The 23,960-nt window shown below is 47.9% G+C and overlaps 1 protein-coding gene across 1 annotated transcript in view; it reads right to left on the bottom strand.

Moving 5' to 3' along the window:
- ALK (ALK receptor tyrosine kinase) overlaps positions 1–23,960 on the bottom strand; it is a 1,590,950-nt gene that overhangs the window by 1,122,293 nt on the left and 444,697 nt on the right. Inside the window, exon 2 of the mRNA XM_063919418.1 lies at positions 17,788–17,898. Within this exon, the coding sequence (XP_063775488.1) occupies positions 17,788–17,898 (111 nt within the window). The remainder of the gene's footprint in view (positions 1–17,787; positions 17,899–23,960) is intronic.

Below are 23,960 nucleotides of genomic sequence, written 5' to 3' on the forward strand. Positions count from 1 at the left end.
TTTTTATTTGGGTATTTTTTGTTGTTGTAGAACTACAGGTACTAGTGGGCCCATTATTTCCCCGCATGCTGGTACTTGAGGTTCTCCAAGTACCAGCAAGCGGGGGAGGCTTGCTGGGCCTTGTAGTTCCACAACAAAAAACAATATTCTTTTTTTAACACTCTTATGGCTATCAGCTTCCCATCCACCGCCTACGGATGGGGGGGACAGCCTCGGGCTTCACCCGTGGCCCTTGGGTGCCTGGAGGGGGGACCCCTTTATCTAAGGGGTCCCTACTCCTCCAGGGAACCCCGGCCAGGGGTGACTAGTTGGGGGGTAATGCCACGGCCGCAGGGACCTACATAAATGTGTCCCCCGGCTGTGGCATTATGTCCCAGGCTAGTGGAGCCCGGTGCTGGTTGTCTAAATACGGGAACCCCTGTTCAATTTTTTTCCCAGTATTTAAACAACCAGGACCGGCTCAAAGAGCCCGAGGCTGGTTATACTTAGGAGGGGGGACCTCACACAACTTTTTTTATTTATTTTTTAACCCATTCAGACCCTTCTCCATTAAGTTAATGGAAGCCCTGGACAACAGAATTGCATTCATGTCCTCCTCCCACTCCCTTCCCAGTCCCAAACACTAATTTTTATTTTTTTTCTATAAAAATGTACAATATATCACAAGTATGACGAGTAGGCAGGCAACGGGCATTGGCGGCATCGGATTGAGATGCAAATTAGTGGCGGAGGGCTGGGTCAGTTGATTGTGGGCGAGTTTGTAAGCCGGCTCGGGCAGTAGGGGTCATGGGCAGGATTCGGTGGGCATTATGGCTGTAGTGCCTCACCAGCCACTGACCTCACCGCACGCCACTGAAGCACAGAGGGAGGAGGGAGGGTGGTATTGTGGCTTCACCCTCTCTGTCTCTATTGTGGCCCAGCAACAAGTCATACAAACTATATTTACATCAATACATGCACAACCAGTGGCTCACGCAGGGGGGTTTCAGAGTACCTGAAGAGTGGAATTTTCTATTTTGAGACGGAGACAGCTGTGTCTCTGTATCAGCAAAAGCCGCGACGGCATTCGCGAGTGCGATCGCCATGGCGGAGCTGCAGCAGCAAAGAGCTATGGAGCTCTCTGCTTACAGAATGTCCCGGGGCCGGGGGAGATGCTGACTGCCCATGCTCAGCCACAGCAGCTCCCTCCGTCCTCTCACACTGCCGCCTTCCTGCTCCCAGCGCCTGGTGGATTACATACATATAACGCTGCATATGTAAGTGTGACGTCTGTATTTATGTGTGTACTGGATCTGTATTTGTATGTTTGTATGTATGTATGTATGTATGTATGTATGTATGTGTGTGTACATTATGTATGTTTCATGTGTGTTTGTATGTACTGTATATACTGTATGAATGTGTGCTACATATGTATATATATATATATATATATATATACATACATGCGTATATATATTTGTATATAGTATATACATTCAGTATAAATATATACATATATATTTGTGTGTGTGTGTGTGTGTATATATATATATATATATATATATATAACACATACATGGATATATGCATACACACCCACCCATGGAAAGCCCCCTTGCGAAATCCTGCGTTTGCCCCTGACAACTACCTACAGTATAATGTGGTACCTTTGCACCATTTAAGGCTTTGCAAGAAGAAGTGAAGTCTTTATCTCTGTGTTTTGGATTGGGAGGACAACGTTACTCGCATTAATGAGAGCTGTGGATTTATTGTGATTGCTGCACGCTTAAATGAGGTTGTGACGAGTTTTTAATTAATTGCCACAAAACCATTGAAATGCTGTTTGCCCAGGCCCGGCGCTACCCGCTCAGCAAAGGGATGCAGTGCAGGTAGGCGCCGGACCGGAGAGGCGCTCTCCCTGCTCTGCATCCCTGTGCTGCCGCTGCGCCTGTCCCCAGCTGCTGCTGCCTCTTTCACACTGTGTGACAGGCAGCGACGCCGGCAGCTTCAAGCAAGCCTCCAGTCCTCCCCACTTGATTGTGTTTGTTCAGAAAAGGGGGCGGAGCCTCACGGACAGAGGTGGGCAGAGCTTAATAGGGCAGAGCTACATGAAGTGGACCACGCTGCCAGAGACTCAAGAGGTACAGCAGAGCTGCTGCTTGTAAAGTACGGTAGGGCCAGCAGCACAAAGCCTCCTCTCACCTCCCCTCCCCTCAGAGGCGGAACTACCGCCAGTGCAACCAGTGCATTGCAACCGCTGCCCGCAGCACACAGCCGCCCGGACAGGAGAGGAGAGCAGCGCAGGCAGCGGACACGGGGGGAAGGAGGAGGAGGGAGGTGGAGGAGGGAGCCGCAGCAGCGCTGTGTTATAGGTTGAGGTGCTGCTGCTGCTGTCCCTCTCACTGGCGCACGCGTACCCAGAACCCCCCTGATTAAGTTAAAAGATTTTTTTCTGATCGCGGGTCACGATTGTAGCTCCGCCCACTCACGGCATGAGGCTCCGCCCACTCACGGCATTTTACCCGTGATTCGCGGGCCTGTGGGGAGGGGATGTCATCATTCCAGGCAGGATCCCTAGTGCTGGAGAGAAGATTCAACGGGCTTCCTAGCCCTGCCAATAAGAGCCATAAAAGCAGGTGAATTAATCCATCTAAGCAGCAGTGTACACTGTGGTTGCTAACTTTTGTGTGTGTGTGTGGGGGGTGGGTAAAATAGGTCTGTGCATTATGGTATAGTTTAGTTATACACCCAGAATATGCACATGTGCACAGATGTTCATTATGCTCAAATCTGCCTATTTGTCCTAGAGCTTGTCACATGGGCCCTGAAACTAGAGATGAGCGGGTTCGGTTCCTCGGAATCCGAACCCGCCCGAACTTCATGTTTTTTTACACGGGTCCGAGCGACTCGGATCTTCCCGCCTTGCTCGGTTAACCCGAGCGCGCCCGAACGTCATCATGACGCTGTCGGATTCTCGCGAGGCTCGGATTCTATCGCGAGACTCGGATTCTATATAAGGAGCCGCGCGTCGCCGCCATTTTCACACGTGCATTGAGATTGATAGGGAGAGGACGTGGCTGGCGTCCTCTCCATTTAGATTAGAAGAGAGAGAGTGAGATTGAGACAGAGACACTTGATTTACTGGAGCTTAGGAGTACTAGAGAGTGCAGAGTTTACTAGTGACTGACCACTGACCAGTGACCACCAGTGCAGTTTTATTTAATATAATCCGTTCTCTGCCTGAAAAAAACGATACACAGTGACTCAGTCACATACCATATCTGTGCTCAGCCCAGTGTGCTGCATCATCTATGTATAATATCTGACTGTGCTCACACAGCTTAATTGTGGGGGAGACTGGGGAGCAGTTATAGGTTATAGCAGGAGCCAGGAGTACATACATATTATTAAAATTAAACAGTGCACACTTTTGCTGCAGGCAGGAGTGCCACTGCCAGTGTGACTGACCAGTGACCTGACCACACTGACCACCAGTATAGTATACTATATTGTGATTGCCTGAAAAAGTTAAACACTCGTCGTGTGACTTGTGTGGTGTTTTTTTTTTTATTCTATAAAAAACTCATTCTGCTGACAGACAGTGTCCAGCAGGTCCGTCATTATATAATATATACCTGTCCGGCTGCAGTAGTGATATATATATATTTTTTATATCATTATTTATCATCCAGTCGCAGCAGACACAGTACGGTAGTTCACGGCTGTAGCTACCTCTGTGTCGGCACTCGGCAGTCCATCCATAATTGTATACCACCTACCCGTGGTTTTTTTTTTCTTTCTTCTTTATACATACTACATCTCATTATCATCCAGTCTATATTAGCAGCAGACACAGTACAGTACGGTAGTCCACGGCTGTAGCTACCTCTGTGTCGGCACTCGGCAGTCCATCCATAATTGTATACCACCTACCCGTGGTTTTTTTTTCTTTCTTCTTTATACATACATACTACATCTCATTATCAACCAGTCTATATTAGCAGCAGACACAGTACAGTACGGTAGTCCACGGCTGTAGCTACCTCTGTGTCGGCACTCGGCAGTCCGTCCATAATTGTATACCACCTACCCGTGGTTTTTTTTTCTTTCTTCTTTATACATACTACATCTCATTATCAACCAGTCTATATTAGCAGCAGACACAGTACAGTACGGTAGTCCACGGCTGTAGCTACCTCTGTGTCGGCACTCGGCAGTCCGTCCATAATTGTATACCACCTACCCGTGGTTTTTTTTTCTTTCTTCTTTATACATACATACTACATCTCATTATCATCCAGTCTATATTAGCAGCAGACACAGTACAGTACGGTAGTCCACGGCTGTAGCTACCTCTGTGTCGGCACTTGGCAGTCCATCCATAATTGTATACCACCTACCCGTGGTTTTTTTTCTTTCTTCTTTATACATACTACATCTCAATATCAACCAGTCTATATTAGCAGCAGACACAGTACAGTACGGTAGTCCACGGCTGTAGCTACCTCTGTGTCGGCACTCGGCAGTCCATCCATAATTGTATACCACCTACCCGTGGTTTTTTTTTCTTTCTTCTTTATACATACATACTACATCTCATTATCATCCAGTCTATATTAGCAGCAGACACAGTACAGTACGGTAGTCCACGGCTGTAGCTACCTCTGTGTCGGCACTCGGCAGTCCATCCATAATTGTATACCACCTACCCGTGGTTTTTTTTTTCTTTCTTCTTTATACATACTACATCTCATTATCATCCAGTCTATATTAGCAGCAGACACAGTACAGTACGGTAGTCCACGGCTGTAGCTACCTCTGTGTCGGCACTCGGCAGTCCATCCATAATTGTATACCACCTACCCGTGGTTTTTTTTTCTTTCTTCTTTATACATACATACTACATCTCATTATCAACCAGTCTATATTAGCAGCAGACACAGTACAGTACGGTAGTCCACGGCTGTAGCTACCTCTGTGTCGGCACTCGGCAGTCCGTCCATAATTGTATACCACCTACCCGTGGTTTTTTTTTCTTTCTTCTTTATACATACATACTACATCTCATTATCATCCAGTCTATATTAGCAGCAGACACAGTACAGTACGGTAGTCCACGGCTGTAGCTACCTCTGTGTCGGCACTCGGCAGTCCATTCATAATTGTATACTAGTATCCATCCATCTCCATTGTTTACCTGAGGTGCCTTTTAGTTGTGCCTATTAAAATATGGAGAACAAAAATGTTGAGGTTCCAAAATTAGGGAAAGATCAAGATCCACTTCCACCTCGTGCTGAAGCTGCTGCCACTAGTCATGGCCGAGACGATGAAATGCCAGCAACGTCGTCTGCCAAGGCCGATGCCCAATGTCATAGTACAGAGCATGTCAAATCCAAAACACCAAATATCAGTAAAAAAAGGACTCCAAAACCTAAAATAAAATTGTCGGAGGAGAAGCGTAAACTTGCCAATATGCCATTTACCACACGGAGTGGCAAGGAACGGCTGAGGCCCTGGCCTATGTTCATGGCTAGTGGTTCAGCTTCACATGAGGATGGAGGCACTCAGCCTCTCGCTAGAAAAATGAAAAGACTCAAGCTGGCAAAAGCAGTAGCACCGCAAAGAACTGTGCGTTCTTCGAAATCCCAAATCCACAAGGAGAGTCCAATTGTGTCGGTTGCGATGCCTGACCTTCCCAACACTGGACGTGAAGAGCATGCGCCTTCCACCATTTGCACGCCCCCTGCAAGTGCTGGAAGGAGCACCCGCAGTCCAGTTCCTGATAGTCAGATTGAAGATGTCAGTGTTGAAGTACACCAGGATGAGGAGGATATGGGTGTTGCTGGCGCTGGGGAGGAAATTGACCAGGAGGATTCTGATGGTGAGGTGGTTTGTTTAAGTCAGGCACCCGGGGAGACACCTGTTGTCCGTGGGAGGAATATGGCCGTTGACATGCCTGGTGAAAATACCAAAAAAATCAGCTCTTCGGTGTGGAACTATTTCAACAGAAATGCGGACAACAGGTGTCAAGCCGTGTGTTCCCTTTGTCAAGCTGTAATAAGTAGGGGTAAAGACGTTAACCACCTCGGAACATCCTCCCTTATACGTCACCTGCAGCGCATTCATAATAAGTCAGTGACAAGTTCAAAAACTTTGGGTGACAGCGGAAGCAGTCCACTGACCAGTAAATCCCTTCCTCTTGTAACCAAGCTCACGCAAACCACCCCACCAACTCCCTCAGTGTCAATTTCCTCCTTCCCCAGGAATGCCAATAGTCCTGCAGGCCATGTCACTGGCAATTCTGACGAGTCCTCTCCTGCCTGGGATTCCTCCGATGCATCCTTGCGTGTAACGCCTACTGCTGCTGGCGCTGCTGTTGTTGCTGCTGGGAGTCGATGGTCATCCCAGAGGGGAAGTCGTAAGCCCACTTGTACTACTTCCAGTAAGCAATTGACTGTTCAACAGTCCTTTGCGAGGAAGATGAAATATCACAGCAGTCATCCTGCTGCAAAGCGGATAACTGAGGCCTTGACAACTATGTTGGTGTTAGACGTGCGTCCGGTATCCGCCGTTAGTTCACAGGGAACTAGACAATTTATTGAGGCAGTGTGCCCCCGTTACCAAATACCATCTAGGTTCCACTTCTCTAGGCAGGCGATACCGAAAATGTACACGGACCTCAGAAAAAGACTCACCAGTGTCCAAAAAAATGCAGCTGGACCCAATGTCCACTTAACCACGGACATGTGGACAAGTGGAGCAGGGCAGGGTCAGGACTATATGACTGTGACAGCCCACTGGGTAGATGTATGGACTCCCGCCGCAAGAACAGCAGCGGCGGCACCAGTAGCAGCATCTCGCAAACGCCAACTCTTTCCTAGGCAGGCTACGCTTTGTATCACCGCTTTCCAGAATACGCACACAGCTGAAAACCTCTTACGGCAACTGAGGAAGATCATCGCGGAATGGCTTACCCCAATTGGACTCTCCTGTGGATTTGTGGCATCGGACAACGCCAGCAATATTGTGTGTGCATTAAATATGGGCAAATTCCAGCACGTCCCATGTTTTGCACATACCTTGAATTTGGTGGTGCAGAATTTTTTTAAAAACGACAGGGGCGTGCAAGAGATGCTGTCGGTGGCCAGAAGAATTGCGGGACACTTTCGGCGTACAGGCACCACGTACAGAAGACTGGAGCACCACCAAAAACTACTGAACCTGCCCTGCCATCATCTAAAGCAAGAAGTGGTAACGAGGTGGAATTCAACCCTCTATATGCTTCAGAGGTTGGAGGAGCAGCAAAAGGCCATTCAAGCCTATACAATTGAGCACGATATAGGAGGTGGAATGCACCTGTCTCAAGCGCAGTGGAGAATGATTTCAACGTTGTGCAAGGTTCTGATGCCCTTTGAACTTGCCAACGTGAAGTCAGTTCAGACACTGCCAGCCTGAGTCAGGTCATTCCCCTCATCAGGCTTTTGCAGAAGAAGCTGGAGACATTGAAGGAGGAGCTAACACGGAGCGATTCCGCTAGGCATGTGGGACTTGTGGATGGAGCCCTTAATTCGCTTAACAAGGATTCACGGGTGGTCAATCTGTTGAAATCAGAGCACTACATTTTGGCCACCGTGCTCGATCCTAGATTTAAAGCCTACCTTGGATCTCTCTTTCCGGCAGACACAAGTCTGCTGGGGTTGAAAGACCTGCTGGTGAGAAAATTGTCAAGTCAAGCGGAACGCGACCTGTCAACATCTCCTCCTTCACATTTTCCCGCAACTGGGGGTGCGAGGAAAAGGCTCAGAATTCCGAGCCCACCCGCTGGCGGTGATGCAGGGCAGTCTGGAGCGACTGCTGATGCTGACATCTGGTCCGGACTGAAGGACCTGACAACGATTACGGACATGTCGTCTACTGTCACTGCATATGATTCTCTCAACATTGAAAGAATGGTGGAGGATTATATGAGTGACCGCATCCAAGTAGGCACGTCACACAGTCCGTACTTATACTGGCAGGAAAAAGAGGCAATTTGGAGGCCCTTGCACAAACTGGCTTTATTCTACCTAAGTTGCCCTCCCACAAGTGTGTACTCCGAAAGAGTGTTTAGTGCCGCCGCTCACCTTGTCAGCAATCGGCGTACGAGGTTACATCCAGAAAATGTGGAGAAGATGATGTTCATTAAAATGAATTATAATCAATTCCTCCGCGGAGACATTGACCAGCAGCAATTGCCTCCACAAAGTACACAGGGAGCTGAGATGGTGGATTCCAGTGGGGACGAATTGATAATCTGTGAGGAGGGGGATGTACACGGTGATATATCGGAGGATGATGATGAGGTGGACATCTTGCCTCTGTAGAGCCAGTTTGTGCAAGGAGAGATTAATTGCTTCTTTTTTGGGGGGGGTCCAAACCAACCCGTCATATCAGTCACAGTCGTGTGGCAGACCCTGTCACTGAAATGATGGATTGGTTAAAGTGTGCATGTCCTGTTTATACAACATAAGGGTGGGTGGGAGGGCCCAAGGACAATTCCATCTTGCACCTCTTTTTTCTTTAATTTTTCTTTGCGTCATGTGCTGTTTGGGGAGGGTTTTTTGGAAGGGCCATCCTGCGTGACACTGCAGTGCCACTCCTAGATGGGCCCGGTGTTTGTGTCGGCCACTAGGGTCGCTTATCTTACTCACACAGTCAGCTACCTCATTGCGCCTCTTTTTTTCTTTGCGTCATGTGCTGTTTGGGGAGGGTTTTTTGGAAGGGACATCCTGCGTGACACTGCACTGCCACTCCTAGATGGGCCCGGTGTTTGTGTCGGCCACTAGGGTCGCTTATCTTACTCACACAGTCAGCTACCTCATTGCGCCTCTTTTTTTCTTTGCGTCATGTGCTGTTTGGGGAGGGTTTTTTGGAAGGGCCATCCTGCGTGACACTGCAGTGCCACTCCTAGATGGGCCCGGTGTTTGTGTCGGCCACTAGGGTTGCTTATCTTACTCACACAGTCAGCTACCTCATTGCGCCTCTTTTTTTCTTTGCGTCATGTGCTGTTTGGGGAGGGTTTTTTGGAAGGGACATCCTGCGTGACACTGCACTGCCACTCCTAGATGGGCCCGGTGTTTGTGTCGGCCACTAGGGTCGCTTATCTTACTCACACAGTCAGCTACCTCATTGCGCCTCTTTTTTTCTTTGCGTCATGTGCTGTTTGGGGAGGGTTTTTTGGAAGGGACATCCTGCGTGACACTGCAGTGCCACTCCTAGATGGGCCCGGTGTTTGTGTCGGCCACTAGGGTCGCTTATCTTACTCACACAGTCAGCTACCTCATTGCGCCTCTTTTTTTCTTTGCGTCATGTGCTGTTTGGGGAGGGTTTTTTGGAAGGGCCATCCTGCGTGACACTGCAGTGACACTCCTAGATGGGCCCGGTGTTTGTGTCGGCCACTAGGGTCGCTTATCTTACTCACACAGTCAGCTACCTCATTGCGCCTCTTTTTTTCTTTGCGTCATGTGCTGTTTGGGGAGGGTTTTTTGGAAGGGACATCCTGCGTGACACTGCAGTGCCACTCCTAGATGGGCCCGGTGTTTGTGTCGGCCACTAGGGTCGCTTATCTTACTCACACAGTCAGCTACCTCATTGCGCCTCTTTTTTTCTTTGCGTCATGTGCTGTTTGGGGAGGGTTTTTTGGAAGGGACATCCTGCGTGACACTGCAGTGACACTCCTAGATGGGCCCGGTGTTTGTGTCGGCCACTAGGGTCGCTTATCTTACTCACACAGTCAGCTACCTCATTGCGCCTCTTTTTTTCTTTGCGTCATGTGCTGTTTGGGGAGGGTTTTTTGGAAGGGACATCCTGCGTGACACTGCAGTGCCACTCCTAGATGGGCCCGGTGTTTGTGTCGGCCACTAGGGTCGCTAATCTTACTCACACAGCTACCTCATTGCGCCTCTTTTTTTCTTTGCGTCATGTGCTGTTTGGGGAGGGTTTTTTGGAAGGGACATCCTGCGTGACACTGCAGTGCCACTCCTAGATGGGCCCGGTGTTTGTGTCGGCCACTAGGGTCGCTTATCTTACTCACACAGCGACCTCGGTGCAAATTTTAGGACTAAAAATAATATTGTGAGGTGTGAGGTTTTCAGAATAGACTGAAAATGAGTGGAAATTATGGTTTTTGAGGTTAATAATACTTTGGGATCAAAATGACCCCCAAATTCTATGATTTAAGCTGTTTTTTAGGGTTTTTTGAAAAAAACACCCGAATCCAAAACACACCCGAATCCGACAAAAAAAATTCGGTGAGGTTTTGCCAAAACGCGGTCGAACCCAAAACACGGCCGCGGAACCGAACCCAAAACCAAAACACAAAACCCGAAAAATTTCAGGCGCTCATCTCTACCTGAAACGTTGGTTATTTCATGACACCTCAATATACGATCGATTATTTGCAGGGGGCACGTGTTGTGGCTGGGGGGGCTGTCTGCCGTAATGTGTAAAAAGGCACGCTGTCTGCCGTTATGTGTAACAAGGGCACGCTGTCTGCCGTTATGTGTAACAAGGGCACGCTGTCTGCCGTAATGTATAAAAAGGCACGCTGTCTGCCGTTATGTGTAACAAGGGCACGCTGTCTGCCGTTATGTGTAAAAAGGGGACGCTGTCTGCCGTTATGTGTAAAAAGGGGGATGCTGTCTGCCGTAATGTGTAAAAAGGCACGCTGTCTGCCGTTATGTGTAACAAGGGCACGCCGTCTGACGTTATGTGTAAAAAGGGGACGCTGTCTGCCGTTATGTGTAAAAAGGGGACGCTGTCTGCCGTTATGTGTAAAAAGGGGGATGCTGTTTTCCGTAATGTATAAAAAGGGGGATGCTGTCTGCCGTTATGTGTAAAAAGGGGGACGCTGTCTGCCGTTATGTGTAAAAAGGGGAATCTGTCCGCCGTAAGGTGTAAAAGGGTCTCTACCTGGTGTAGTGGTGCTACTGTGCGGCGTAATTTGAATAACGGAGACTACTGTGCACCGTTTTATGAATTGGTATTATTTTGTGGCCACACCCCTTCCCCATGATGCCACGTCCCTATGTATTTTTGCGCACGCCTACGGCGCGCACTGCCCCTGTTTTGCATGCAGGTGTGGGGCTCCGATGCTGTTTCTTGCACATGGTACTAAAATATCTAGTTACGGCACTGTTGCTAGGTATCCATTTCTCTGGCCCTGAGCAGGTCCCCCTCGCCAGATCCTCTCCAGGGGTGAGGGGGTGGACTTGGATGGGACGAGGGGGGGGGGGGGGGGGGCAAAGCATTTTGTCGCACCTGGGCCCACCGCTCGCTAGTTCCGCCACTGCCTCCCCTGTGACAGTGCAGTGGCCGCAAGGGACCCAAAAGGGGGCGGAGCCATACGGGAACAGGCTGCAGCACCCTGCTACACAGGAGGATGAGCTGCTAGATCTCCGGCCTGCCAGATTTCTTTAGGTAAGTGTGTGTGTGTGTGTGTGTGTGTGTGTATATATATATATGTATACAGTATCTGTGTATATGTATGTGTGACTGTGTATGTGTGTAATGTATGTACAGTATGTATGTATGTGTGACTGTGTGGCATAATGTGTGAGAGCATCACTGCTACAGGCGGCGTTACGTGTGACAGCATCACTGCTGCAGGGGGCGTTACATGTGAGAGCGTCACTGCTACAGGGGGCGTTACGTGTGAGAGCGTCACTGCTACAGGGGGCGTTACATGTGTAAGCGTCACGGCGTTACGTGTGAGAGCTTCACTGGTACAGGGGGCGTTACGTGTGTAAGCGTCACTGGTACAGGGGGCGTTACATGTGAGAGCATCACTGGTACAGGGGGCGTTACATGTGAGAGCATCACTGGTACAGGGGGGCGTTACGTGTGAGAGCATCACTGGTACAGGGGGCGTTACGCGTGAGAGCTTCACTGGTACAGGGGGCGTTACATGTGTGAGCGTCACTGCTACAGGGGGGCGTTATGTGTGTAAGCATCACTGGTACAGGGGGCGTTACGTGTGTAAGCGTCACTGCTACAGGGGGGCGTTATGTGTGTAAGCATCACTGGTACAGGGGGCGTTACGTGTGTAAGCATCACTGGTACAAGGGGGCGTTACGTGTGAGAGCATCACTGGTACAGGGGGCGTTACGTGTGAGAGCATCACTGGTACAGGGGGCGTTACGTGTGAGAGCTTCACTGGTACAGGGGGCGTTACATGTGTGAGCGTCACTGCTACAGGGGGGCGTTATGTGTGTAAGCATCACTGGTACAGGGGGCGTTACGTGTGTAAGCATCACTGGTACAAGGGGGCGTTACGTGTGAGAGCATCACTGGTACAGGGGGCGTTACGTGTGAGAGCATCACTGGTACAAGGGGGCATTTTGTTTGTAAGCGTCACTGATACAGGGGGTGTTACGTGTTATGCGTCACTGGTACATGGGGCATTTTGTTTGTAAGCTTCACTGATACAGGGGGCGTTACGTGTGCAAGCGTCACTGGTACAGGGGGCGTTACGTGTGCAAGCGTCACTGGTACAGGGGGCGTTACGTGTGCAAGCGTCACTGGTACAGGGGGCGTTACGTGTGTAAGCGTCACTGATACAGGGGGCGTTACGTGTGCAAGCGTCACTGGTACAGGGGGCGTTACGTGTGTAAGCGTCACTGGTACAGGGGGCGTTACGTGTGCAAGCGTCACTGGTACAGGGGGCGTTACGTGTGTAAGCGTCACTGATACAGGGGGCGTTACGTGTGTAAGCGTCACTGGTACAGGGGGCGTTACGTGTGCAAGCGTCACTGGTACAGGGGTGTTACGTGTGCAAGCGTCACTGGTACAGGGGGTGTTACGTGTGCAAGCGTCACTGGTACAGGGGGTGTTACGTGTGTAAGCGTCACTGATACAGGGGGCGTTACGCGTGTAAGCGTCACTGATACAGGGGGCGTTACGTGTGCAAGCGTCACTGGTACAGGGGGCGTTACGTGTGCAAGCGTCACTGGTACAGGGGGTGTTACGTGTGCAAGCGTCACTGGTACAGGGGGTGTTACGTGTGCAAGCGTCACTGGTACAGGGGGTGTTACGTGTGTAAGCGTCACTGATACAGGGGGCGTTACGTGTGTAAGCGTCACTGATACAGGGGGCGTTATGTGTGTAAGGGTTACTGGTACAGGGGGCGTTATGTGTGTAAGCGTCACTGGTACAGGGGGCGTTATGTGTGTAAGCGTCACTGGTACAGGGGGCGTTATGTGTGTAAGGGTTACTGGTACAGGGGGGTTTCGCGTGTAAGCATCACTACTACAGGGGGATTCTTGTATAAGGGTCACTGCTGCAGGGTTCATTGTATATATAAGCGGCACTACTACAGGGGGCATTATGTGTATAAGCGTCACTGCTATAGGGGGCATTATGTGCGCTGTCCCTTTGTAAAGTATAGGAGGACGCAAATTTATAGTTTGCAGGGGGGCGCCAAACACCCTAGCACCAACCCTGCCTGGGCCCAAACAAGCTAGGCCCCAACGTTCTGCATGTGCTTTAGTTCCATCCCTGTGCAAAACCAGAGTCAGGACCATCTCTTTTATATGACTGCAATGCATCTTGTACCTTATTTTTTGGTCGGCGTATTTTGCTGAAGAGATGTGTTGAAAGAGAAGTGCACTAGTGTGTAGACTCCAGTCTTCCTATTCTCCAAGGAGCCTTCATGCCTTATCCCAAGATGGCCACAGAGATCACTACTGAGCATATGCAGGGGGCCATCTTGTTTTCTTTACTATGTTAGCACCGTGGGAGACAAGCCTTCTACTTGGCTACAGAGAGACATGTTTGCAGTGGCAGATCAGGTGACACCTGGGGCGGGCAAGAGCTCCCCTGCGTATGCTGATGACGCGTGCACCCAAAAAGGGGGTGTGCCTGTGTGGATCGGGGTGTGACTTCATTTACATCACTATGGGGGTGCGGCCATGTAGGAAGACCCCTGGTTATGTCACTCCTTCTCAGTGACAGGAGCCGGACGCGCAGAATAATGTCACAGTGCAGCACCCAGCCCCTGTCACTGCAGAGGAGATGACATGTTGGTGTCACCCCCAGGGAGGGTGTCACCCGGGTGCAGCCCGCACCCGGGGCACCACCTCTGTGACACCGCTTGCATGTTTGCAACATACACTCACTGCCTTGTATGGCAGCGTGTAACAGTGAGTACAGCTGTACCTGATACCTATCAATATACCAACACCACTGGCAAAGGCAAACAAAGGGGGGGGGGGGGGGGGTTTCCAGTTGCTCAGAAACCCACCATGGAGCAGGGAACTTAGATTATGGAATAGTGCCCACATCCGGAAAATAAAACATTCAGCTCAGGTGTGCTTGCCATGCTGTCGCACCTAACGTCTTTCTGTCATCACTGTCCCTGTATATATCACTGTCCCTGTATATATCACTGTATGAAGTGCTAAGTATGCCTCTTTCATGTCAACACTTGCTCTAAAATCAAGCATTTGGAAACCCCCATCTAGAAATCCTGCATTTGCCTCTTTATATCCAATTAAATACTTTAGCTATTCATTTCTAGATATTTTTCTTATTGTTCATTTACAATAAACAAACAAAAGATTTAAATGTTCCTGATTATTGGTAAGTTGTTACATTCCACTAACGCTTACATGCTGTATCTACAGTGAATTACCCAAGGTGAAAGAAAGCCTCGATGTAGTCCTATAAATCTGCAGAACTCTGTGAAAAAGGAGAAGCCCTGAAATAAACGGATTAATATCTGGAACGTATTTATAATGTTTACAGCAGCCACACTACTGGGGGAAGACATATAAAGTAGCGCTGAGTGTTACTGCAGTCACATTTCCAGTGGATAATTGCTCGGCAGCATATTAAACACAATATTTTTAAAAAAACCCATCCAAGTGCACATTCGCCTGACATAAAAAATAAAATGATTTATTCATCAATTTTCTTTTATAGGTAAACTCCACGGGAAGCTGTGTTAATCACTTTTAGGAAGAACCTAATGGCGATGAAACACCTTTCACTTTCTCAGATTCTATAGAGACTGCTGCCTCAGTTCAGCGTTATGAAAAATACACATATCACCAACCAGGGGCGTAGCCAGAACTTTGTGGGCCCCATGGCAACATTTTGAAGGGGCCCCCGTCCCAATGCTTCTAGAGAGACACCTCTCTGCAGCAGTTGCTAATGTTATGCCCTATAATAGTGCCCTAGTTCATTCTCTGACCCATAGTAGAGCCTTATTTAATGTTATGCTCCATAGTAGTGCTCTAGATTCTTTTATGAATCTCAGTAATGCTTAAGTTCCCCCTATGTCACATTTCAGAGCTGCCAGCACACATTATGCCACACAGTACCCCCAATTCACATTATGATATACTGGGCGGGATGTACTAAACGCAAGATGCGGTAAAGCATTTTCCTAACATACGAACCCCGCGGCCGGCAGGTCAGCGCCACGGAGGAGTTTGCCAGCTTTTGCTGGCGATACCCCATAGAATGCTATGGGCTTCTCTTCACAGCTCTGTGTGAGGGATCTGATCGGATCCCTCCCAGCATGCATCGCGCCTGCCCCCGTTACCATGCGCACACGCAGACTGACTCCCGGGGCCGAATCCCGGAAGTCAGGCTGCTGATGGGGATCACGGAGGACAGTTCTTATCGGAAGAGCTGTCCTCTGCAATGCTGATCGCATATGAAAGTACATATGCGATCAGCATTGTGGTGCTGGGCGGCAATGTGCATTAGTACATCCCGCCCATAGTGCGTCTCGTTCATATTGTGCCTCATTACAGTAACCTAAATGCCTCCAGTTCATTTTATACCACACTACAATAAGCAGGGGCATACCTAGATATAATGCAGGCCCCAAGGAAAAAGTTTGAAAGGACCCCTACGTATCACCCAATGATGAAAAATATATGTAACACATGTAACTGTGACAGAGAAGGTAGCTCCTCTCAGCTCTGGGCCCCATAGCAGCTGCACTGCTTGGTGCAAGCTACCATAGGTGCTATGGTAGCTACGCCCTGTATATAACACATGTAACTGTGACAGGGAAGGTGGCCCCTCTCAGCTCTGGGCCCCATAGCAGCTGCAGGGACGTCCTGTATATAACACATGTAACTGTGACAGGGAAGGTGGCCCCTCTCAGCTCTGGGCCCCATAGCAGCTGCACTCCCTGCACCTATTGTAGCTACACCCCTGTATATAACACATGTAACTGTGACAGGGAAGGTGGCCCCTATCAGCTCTGGGCCCCATAGCAGCTGCACTCCCTGCACCTATGGTAGCTACACCCTGTATATAACACATGTAACTGTGACAGGGAAGGTGGCCCCTCTCAGCTCTGGGCCCCATAGCAGCTGCACTCCCTGCACCTATGGTAGCTACACCGTTTATATAACACATGTAACTGTGACAGGGAAGGTGGCCCCTCTCAGCTCTGGGCCCCATAGCAGCTGCAGGGACGTCCTGTATATAACACATGTAACTGTGACAGGGAAGGTGGCCCCTCTCAGCTCTGGGCCCCATAGCAGCTGCACTCCCTGCACCTATTGTAGCTACACCCCTGTATATAACACATGTAACTGTGACAGGGAAGGTGGCCCCTATCAGCTCTGGGCCCCATAGCAGCTGCACTCCCTGCACCTATGGTAGCTACACCCTGTATATAACACATGTAACTGTGACAGGGAAGGTGGCCCCTCTCAGCTCTGGGCCCCATAGCAGCTGCACTCCCTGCACCTATGGTAGCTACACCGTTTATATAACACATGTAACTGTGACAGGGGAGGTGGCCCCTCTCAGCTCTGCACTCCCTGCACCTATGGTAGCTACGCCCTTGTATATAACACATGTAACTGTGACAGGGAAGGTGGCTCCTCTCAGCTCTGGGCCCCATGGCAGCTGCACTCCCTGCACCTATGGTAGCTACACCCTGTATATAACACATGTAACTGTAACAGGGAAGATGGCCCCTCTCAGCTCTGGGCCCCATAGCAGCTGTACTCCCTGCACCTATGGTAGCTACAACCCTGTGTATAACACATGTAACTGTGACAGGGAAGATGGCCCCTCTCAGCTCTGGGCCCCATAGCAGCTGCACTCCCTGCACCTATGGTAGCTACACCCTGTATATAACACATGTAACTGTGACAGGGAAGGTGGCTCCTCTCAGCTCTGGGCCCCATAGCAGCTGTACTCCCTGCACCTATGGTAGCTACACCCTGTATATAACATGTCCCCCTAAGTTTGCAAATAACTATAGTGACTGGCCGCCGGCTGGCTCATAAGCCGCATGACACAGGCATTTTATTGAACAGCAATAATGAAAAATCCAGATTCAATAGAAAACGTCTGTTGCAGAAGATATCATACAACTCACTATCCAGAGATTTATGGGGAGACACATCAAACTTTGTATAGTGGAAATGTTGCCATAGCAACCAACCTTCTAGTAATCATTTTATAGACTGTACTAGATAATGATAGATAGAATCTGATTGGTCGATATGGGTTTGATACATATCCCCCATAGTAGTCCCCAAAATTTTTAAAATCATGATAAACCAAACCACGCCCACACCAAGCCACACAAACCCCACCCACTTTCCCCAACCACACCCACTTTACAATAAGACACTTCCCCTTTAGTGTAGGAGAGACGTGGCCACTAGGCTTACGCTGAAACAAGGAAACAGAAGGTGGGGAAACAGGGTGACAAGAGCATATATACTCTCCAAATATAATTGCGCTCAGCCTGCAATTAAACTAAATGTGTAAAAAGAATGACCGACTTACCGTGTTTGGGCCTGGGCCCGTTGTATGAAAACACTTCTCTCATAATCCATGAAATGTTCCAGGTGTAAATGTTCAGGGGATTATTGGAGGAGGTCTTCGCGTAATGAAATCCTGAAATGAGACCAATAAGAGATGGTCATAGGTCATGAATATTATAACTATGACATCATACATTACATCAGACAAGTGAATAAAACTTCTCACAGAACCTGGGTGAAGGAGCTACTTTCCATTATATCCATATAGCGTTAAACAATTCAGTAAATTAGATGTAATAAAACAATCTTCCTGCTCAGGTATATACATAGTTACAGGGCCACACTAACAATGGGGCAGATATATAGCTCCAGGCCTCCACATAAAATAGGCCCATCATTATGACAGCTTGGTGATGACCCAGCTTGCCACACAGTCAACCATAAATCATTAGTATTAAAAGTGTGTCCACAAAATGAGGCAATTGTGAAAGATTTATGTCTTTATGTAGACAGACTGATAGTGTGGGGGTGTACATGTCTGCATAACACTGGCCACACCCACACATTACCGGTCATGCCCACATGGCACTGGCCACACCCCCACATCACTGGTTACACCCAGTTGGTACGGGCCACACCCATACATTTATGGTCACACCCACACAGCAACTGTCACGCATTTCTCACAATAGCCCCTTGCTCGTTTTCAGCCCTGGGCCCATGTTGCCTTGATGCAGCCCTGCCCGTTTCTTCCTCATTTTCAAAAACAGATTTTAAGAAAACATTGTCCATGGAAGTTTTGCTCCTAGAAATGATTTATTTTTATTTTAAGCTGGATACAACTGCTCTGTACAATTCCTCGTATTATTTAATGCAATAATCGTTACATTTCAACTTCACTTTGTATGTTAAGAATTTCTGTCTCCACACAACAGCAGTAACCTGCAAGGCTGTAAGCACAGATTTGTGTTACTATGATGATGATGATGATGATGATCACATACTGTATCTGCACCAGGCTGAAGGGTACCACAAGGTATATGATTGCTACAAGGTGTATATGACATTATGGACTTCTCTAAAATGGCTGCATCTCCAGGCAGCTGCCATACTTAACTATACAATCAGGGGTGGTTTAATAAAGCAGAGGGCCCATGTGTAGTCTTCGTGTGGATCCCCTCTTCTACTGCTCAGGCATCATGTTCCTGTGACTTCTCTACTGCGCATGCACAAATCTCTGGAAAAATGGCCACCGCAACATTTTCTGCACTGCAGCGCCAGCCGATGCGGTAATCCGGGGAGGTAAGGCTAATTATATGGGTGCAGTGTGTGTGTTGTGGCCTCTAGGGGCACTGCAGGGACTAGGGGCTCATCGACTGTTTCAGCTGAGCAAGGGATCCAGTGGTTAAAGGAACTTTGCCCTCTGCGCCGTAGCAAGGCACTCTCACAGTCAGCTGAGGTTGGTTTTGAAACAGTAAGAGAGGGGAGAGACATCGGACCAGTAGCGCACTAGCGCTATTTCAAAAGAGAAAAGAAAAGGAAGAACGGTTGCGCTGTGAGAGAAGAGATCAGCAGCAGGGGCGTATCTAGAGAGGAGGAGGCCTGTGTGCAAGCTCTGACTGGGCTCCCTCCTCACTAACCGGCAGCGCTGTGGCTCTGGGCACTGGAGTCCCTAGGGGACCATAGCGATGTTCCAGAGCCTAGAGCTCATGTGCAGATCTCTGGCAAAATGGTGTGGCGGCCATTTTCCCGGTGATTTTCCGTGCCATACCATTTTCCTAGTGATGGGTGCAGGGTGTGCGGTGTGGACCCTAGGGGCCCATGTGCACCATACTGCACCCATTATAAATACACCAGTGGTCTCCAGACTTTATTTCACCTGGGTATCGGTTTCCCTATGACTGCTGAAAGTGATAATGATGGCATCAGCTCTGCTTCCCAAACGTCAGCTGTAGTGGGGTGAAAGATTGATGTGCCATAGGGGTCCCAAAATACCTGAAAGTCTAGAGCTTTGGGTTAATACAGGCCTAGGCCTATGTGCATGTCACACTCTGCAGCAATTTTAGATATGCCATCATAAGCACGCCAATGTATACAATACTATACTACACAAAAGGTTGCTTTTGCATGTCGCATAAGTGCCCTGGGGTGGGTTTAGATGCCAGGCTTCCCCTAAGCAGAACATTAATCTCAACAAAGATAATGTCCCACTGCTAAATGCTTATTTATGTGAGGAGGTAGTCTGTGACGATTAAAAAAGTTAAAGATTAATAAGTCACCTGGTCCCGATTGAATTCATCCAAGGGTTCTTATGGAGCTGCACGCTGAACTAGCAAGACCTCTATTTTTGATCTTCATGGATTCTGTTAAATCGGGTATGGTTCCCAAAGACTGGCGTATAGCGGAGGTAGTGCCGATATTCAAAAAGGGGAGTAAAGCTGAACCAGGTAATTATAGACCAGTTAGTCTTACATCTATAGTGGGGAATGTATTGGAAGGTATTCTAAGGGACAGTATTCAAAAGTTCCTTGAAGCAAATAAGGTCATTAAAAGGAACCAACATGGATTTGTGAAGGACAGATCTTGTCAGACTAACTTACTTGGCTTTTATGAAACAGTAAGTGCGAACCTTGATCAGGGTAAGGAGGTGGATGTAATCTTTTTAGACTTTGCCAAAGGTTTCGACACTGTACCACACATGCGTCTTATCTATAAGCTACAAAAAATAGGATTAGGGAACACAATATGCACTTGGGTCAGTAATTGGATAGATAATAGCGTTGTGGTCAATGGATCATTTTCAAATTGGACTGAAGTACTAAGTGGTGTGCCACAAGGGTCTGTACTCGGACCACTTTGGTTCACCATTTTCATCAACGACCTAGCAGTAGGTCTAGAGAGCATGGTGTCAATTTTCGCAGACGATACCAAATTGTGTAAGGTTATAAATATGGAGGGGGATGCTGAGTCTCTTCAGAACAACTTAACTAAACTGGAAGCATGGACAGCAAAATGGAGAATGAGGTTCAACACAGACAAGTGTAAGGTAATGCACTGCGGGGGCAAGACCAAAAATAACACCTACATACTAAATGGGGTAATATTAGGGGATTCTGTACTGGAAAAAGACCTAGGGGTTCACATAGATAACAAATTAAGCAGCAGTACCCAAAGTAGGAGTGCAGCAAAGAAGGCTAATAAGATATTAGCATGCATAAAACGGAGAATTGATGCAAGGGACGAGAGTATTATACTCCCATTATATAAATCACTAGTGAGGCCACATCTTGAATACTGTGTACAATTTTGGGCACCATATTACTAAAAGGATATCCTGGAGCTAGAATAGGTTCAGAGGCGGGCGACCCAACTAATTAAGGGCATGGAGACGCTGGAATACGAGGAAAGGCTTGCAAGGCTAGGCATGTTTACATTGGAAAAGAGGAGACTAAGAGGGTACGTGATCAACATCTACAAATATATAAGGGGTCAATACACAGAGCTTGGGAGGGACCTGTTTTCTATAAGATCAGCACAGAGGACACGTGGTCACTCACTTAGGTTAGAGGAGAGGAGTTTCCGCACATTAAGGTGAAAAGGTTTTTTCACAGTAAGGACAATACGTGTTTGGAATTCCCTGCCTGATAGAGTAGTAATGGCGGACTCAGTCAACACCTTTAAGAATGGGTTAAATTCCTATTGGATAAAAATATTCAGGGTTATGGTTAGAGATGAGCGGGTTCGGTTCCTCGGAATCCGAACCCGCCCGAACTTCATGTTTTTTTTCACGGGTCCGAGCGACTCGGATCTTCCCGCCTTGCTCGGTTAACCCGAGCGCGCCCGAACGTCATCATGACGCTGTCGGATTCTCGCGAGGCTCGGATTCTATCGCGAGACTCGGATTCTATATAAGGAGCCGCGCGTCGCCGCCATTTTCACTCGTGCATTGAGATTGATAGGGAGAGGACGTGTCTGGCGTCCTCTCCATTAGAATAGAGATAGATTAGATAGAGAGAGAGAGATTGTGCAGAGTCGCAGACAGAGTTAGTTTACCACAGTCAGTGACCAGTGCAGTTGCTAGTTAACTTTTATTTAATATAATATATCCGTTCACTTCTCTCTGCTATATCCGTTCTCTGCCTGAAAAAAAAAACGATACACAGCACAGTCAGTCACACAGTGTGACTCAGTCTGTGTGCACTCAGCTCAGCCCAGTGTGCTGCACAGTCATCAATGTATAAATTAAAAGCTTATAATTAATTGTGGGGGAGACTGGGGAGCACTGCAGGTTGTTAGCAGGAGCCAGGAGTACAATTATATTAATTAACAGTGCACACTTTTGCTGCAGGAGTGGTGACCAGTGCCTGACCACCAGTATAGTATTGTTGTATACTACTAATATCTCTTTAAATATCAACCAGTCTATATTAGCAGCAGACACAGTACAGTGCGGTAGTTCACGGCTGTGGCTACCTCTGTGTCGGCACACGGCAGGCAGTCCGTCCGACCAGAATTGTATTATTTATTATTATATACCTACCACCTAACCGTGGTTTTTTTTTTCATTCTTTATACCGTCATAGTGTCATCCTAATTGTTACGAGTATACTACTATCTCTTTATCAACCAGTGTACAGTGCGGTAGTTCACGGCTGTGGCTACCTCTGTGTCGGCACACGGCAGGCAGTCCGTCCGACCAGAATTGTATTATTTATTATTATATACCTACCACCTAACCGTGGTTTTTTTTTCATTCTTTATACCGTCATAGTGTCATCCTAATTGTTACGAGTATACTACTATCTCTTTATCAACCAGTGTACAGTGCGGTAGTTCACGGCTGTGGCTACCTCTGTGTCGGCACACGGCAGGCAGTCCGTCCGACCAGAATTGTATTATTTATTATTATATACCTACCACCTAACCGTGGTTTTTTTTTCATTCTTTATACCGTCATAGTGTCATCCTAATTGTTACGAGTATACTACTATCTCTTTATCAACCAGTGTACAGTGCGGTAGTTCACGGCTGTGGCTACCTCTGTGTCGGCACACGGCAGGCAGTCCGTCCGACCAGAATTGTATTATTTATTATTATATACCTACCACCTAACCGTGGTTTTTTTTTTCATTCTTTATACCGTCATAGTGTCATCCTAATTGTTACGAGTATACTACTATCTCTTTATCAACCAGTGTACAGTGCGGTAGTTCACGGCTGTGGCTACCTCTGTGTCGGCACACGGCAGGCAGTCCGTCCGACCAGAATTGTATTATTTATTATTATATACCTACCACCTAACCGTGGTTTTTTTTTTCATTCTTTATACCGTCATAGTGTCATCCTAATTGTTACGAGTATACTACTATCTCTTTATCAACCAGTGTACAGTGCGGTAGTTCACGGCTGTGGCTACCTCTGTGTCGGCACACGGCAGGCAGTCCGTCCGACCAGAATTGTATTATTTATTATTATATACCTACCACCTAACCGTGGTTTTTTTTTCATTCTTTATACCGTCATAGTGTCATCCTAATTGTTACGAGTATACTACTATCTCTTTATCAACCAGTGTACAGTGCGGTAGTTCACGGCTGTGGCTACCTCTGTGTCGGCACACGGCAGGCAGTCCGTCCGACCAGAATTGTATTATTTATTATTATATACCTACCACCTAACCGTGGTTTTTTTTTCATTCTTTATACCGTCATAGTGTCATCCTAATTGTTACGAGTATACTACTATCTCTTTATCAACCAGTGTACAGTGCGGTAGTTCACGGCTGTGGCTACCTCTGTGTCGGCACACGGCAGGCAGTCCGTCCGACCAGAATTGTATTATTTATTATTATATACCTACCACCTAACCGTGGTTTTTTTTTTCATTCTTTATACCGTCATAGTGTCATCCTAATTGTTACGAGTATACTACTATCTCTTTATCAACCAGTGTACAGTGCGGTAGTTCACGGCTGTGGCTACCTCTGTGTCGGCACACGGCAGGCAGTCCGTCCGACCAGAATTGTATTATTTATTATTATATACCTACCACCTAACCGTGGTTTTTTTTTTCATTCTTTATACCGTCATAGTGTCATCCTAATTGTTACGAGTATACTACTATCTCTTTATCAACCAGTGTACAGTGCGGTAGTTCACGGCTGTGGCTACCTCTGTGTCGGCACACGGCAGGCAG

Source organism: Pseudophryne corroboree, chromosome 4 (genome assembly GCF_028390025.1).
Source record: "Pseudophryne corroboree isolate aPseCor3 chromosome 4, aPseCor3.hap2, whole genome shotgun sequence".
Classification (NCBI taxonomy): domain Eukaryota; kingdom Metazoa; phylum Chordata; class Amphibia; order Anura; family Myobatrachidae; genus Pseudophryne; species Pseudophryne corroboree.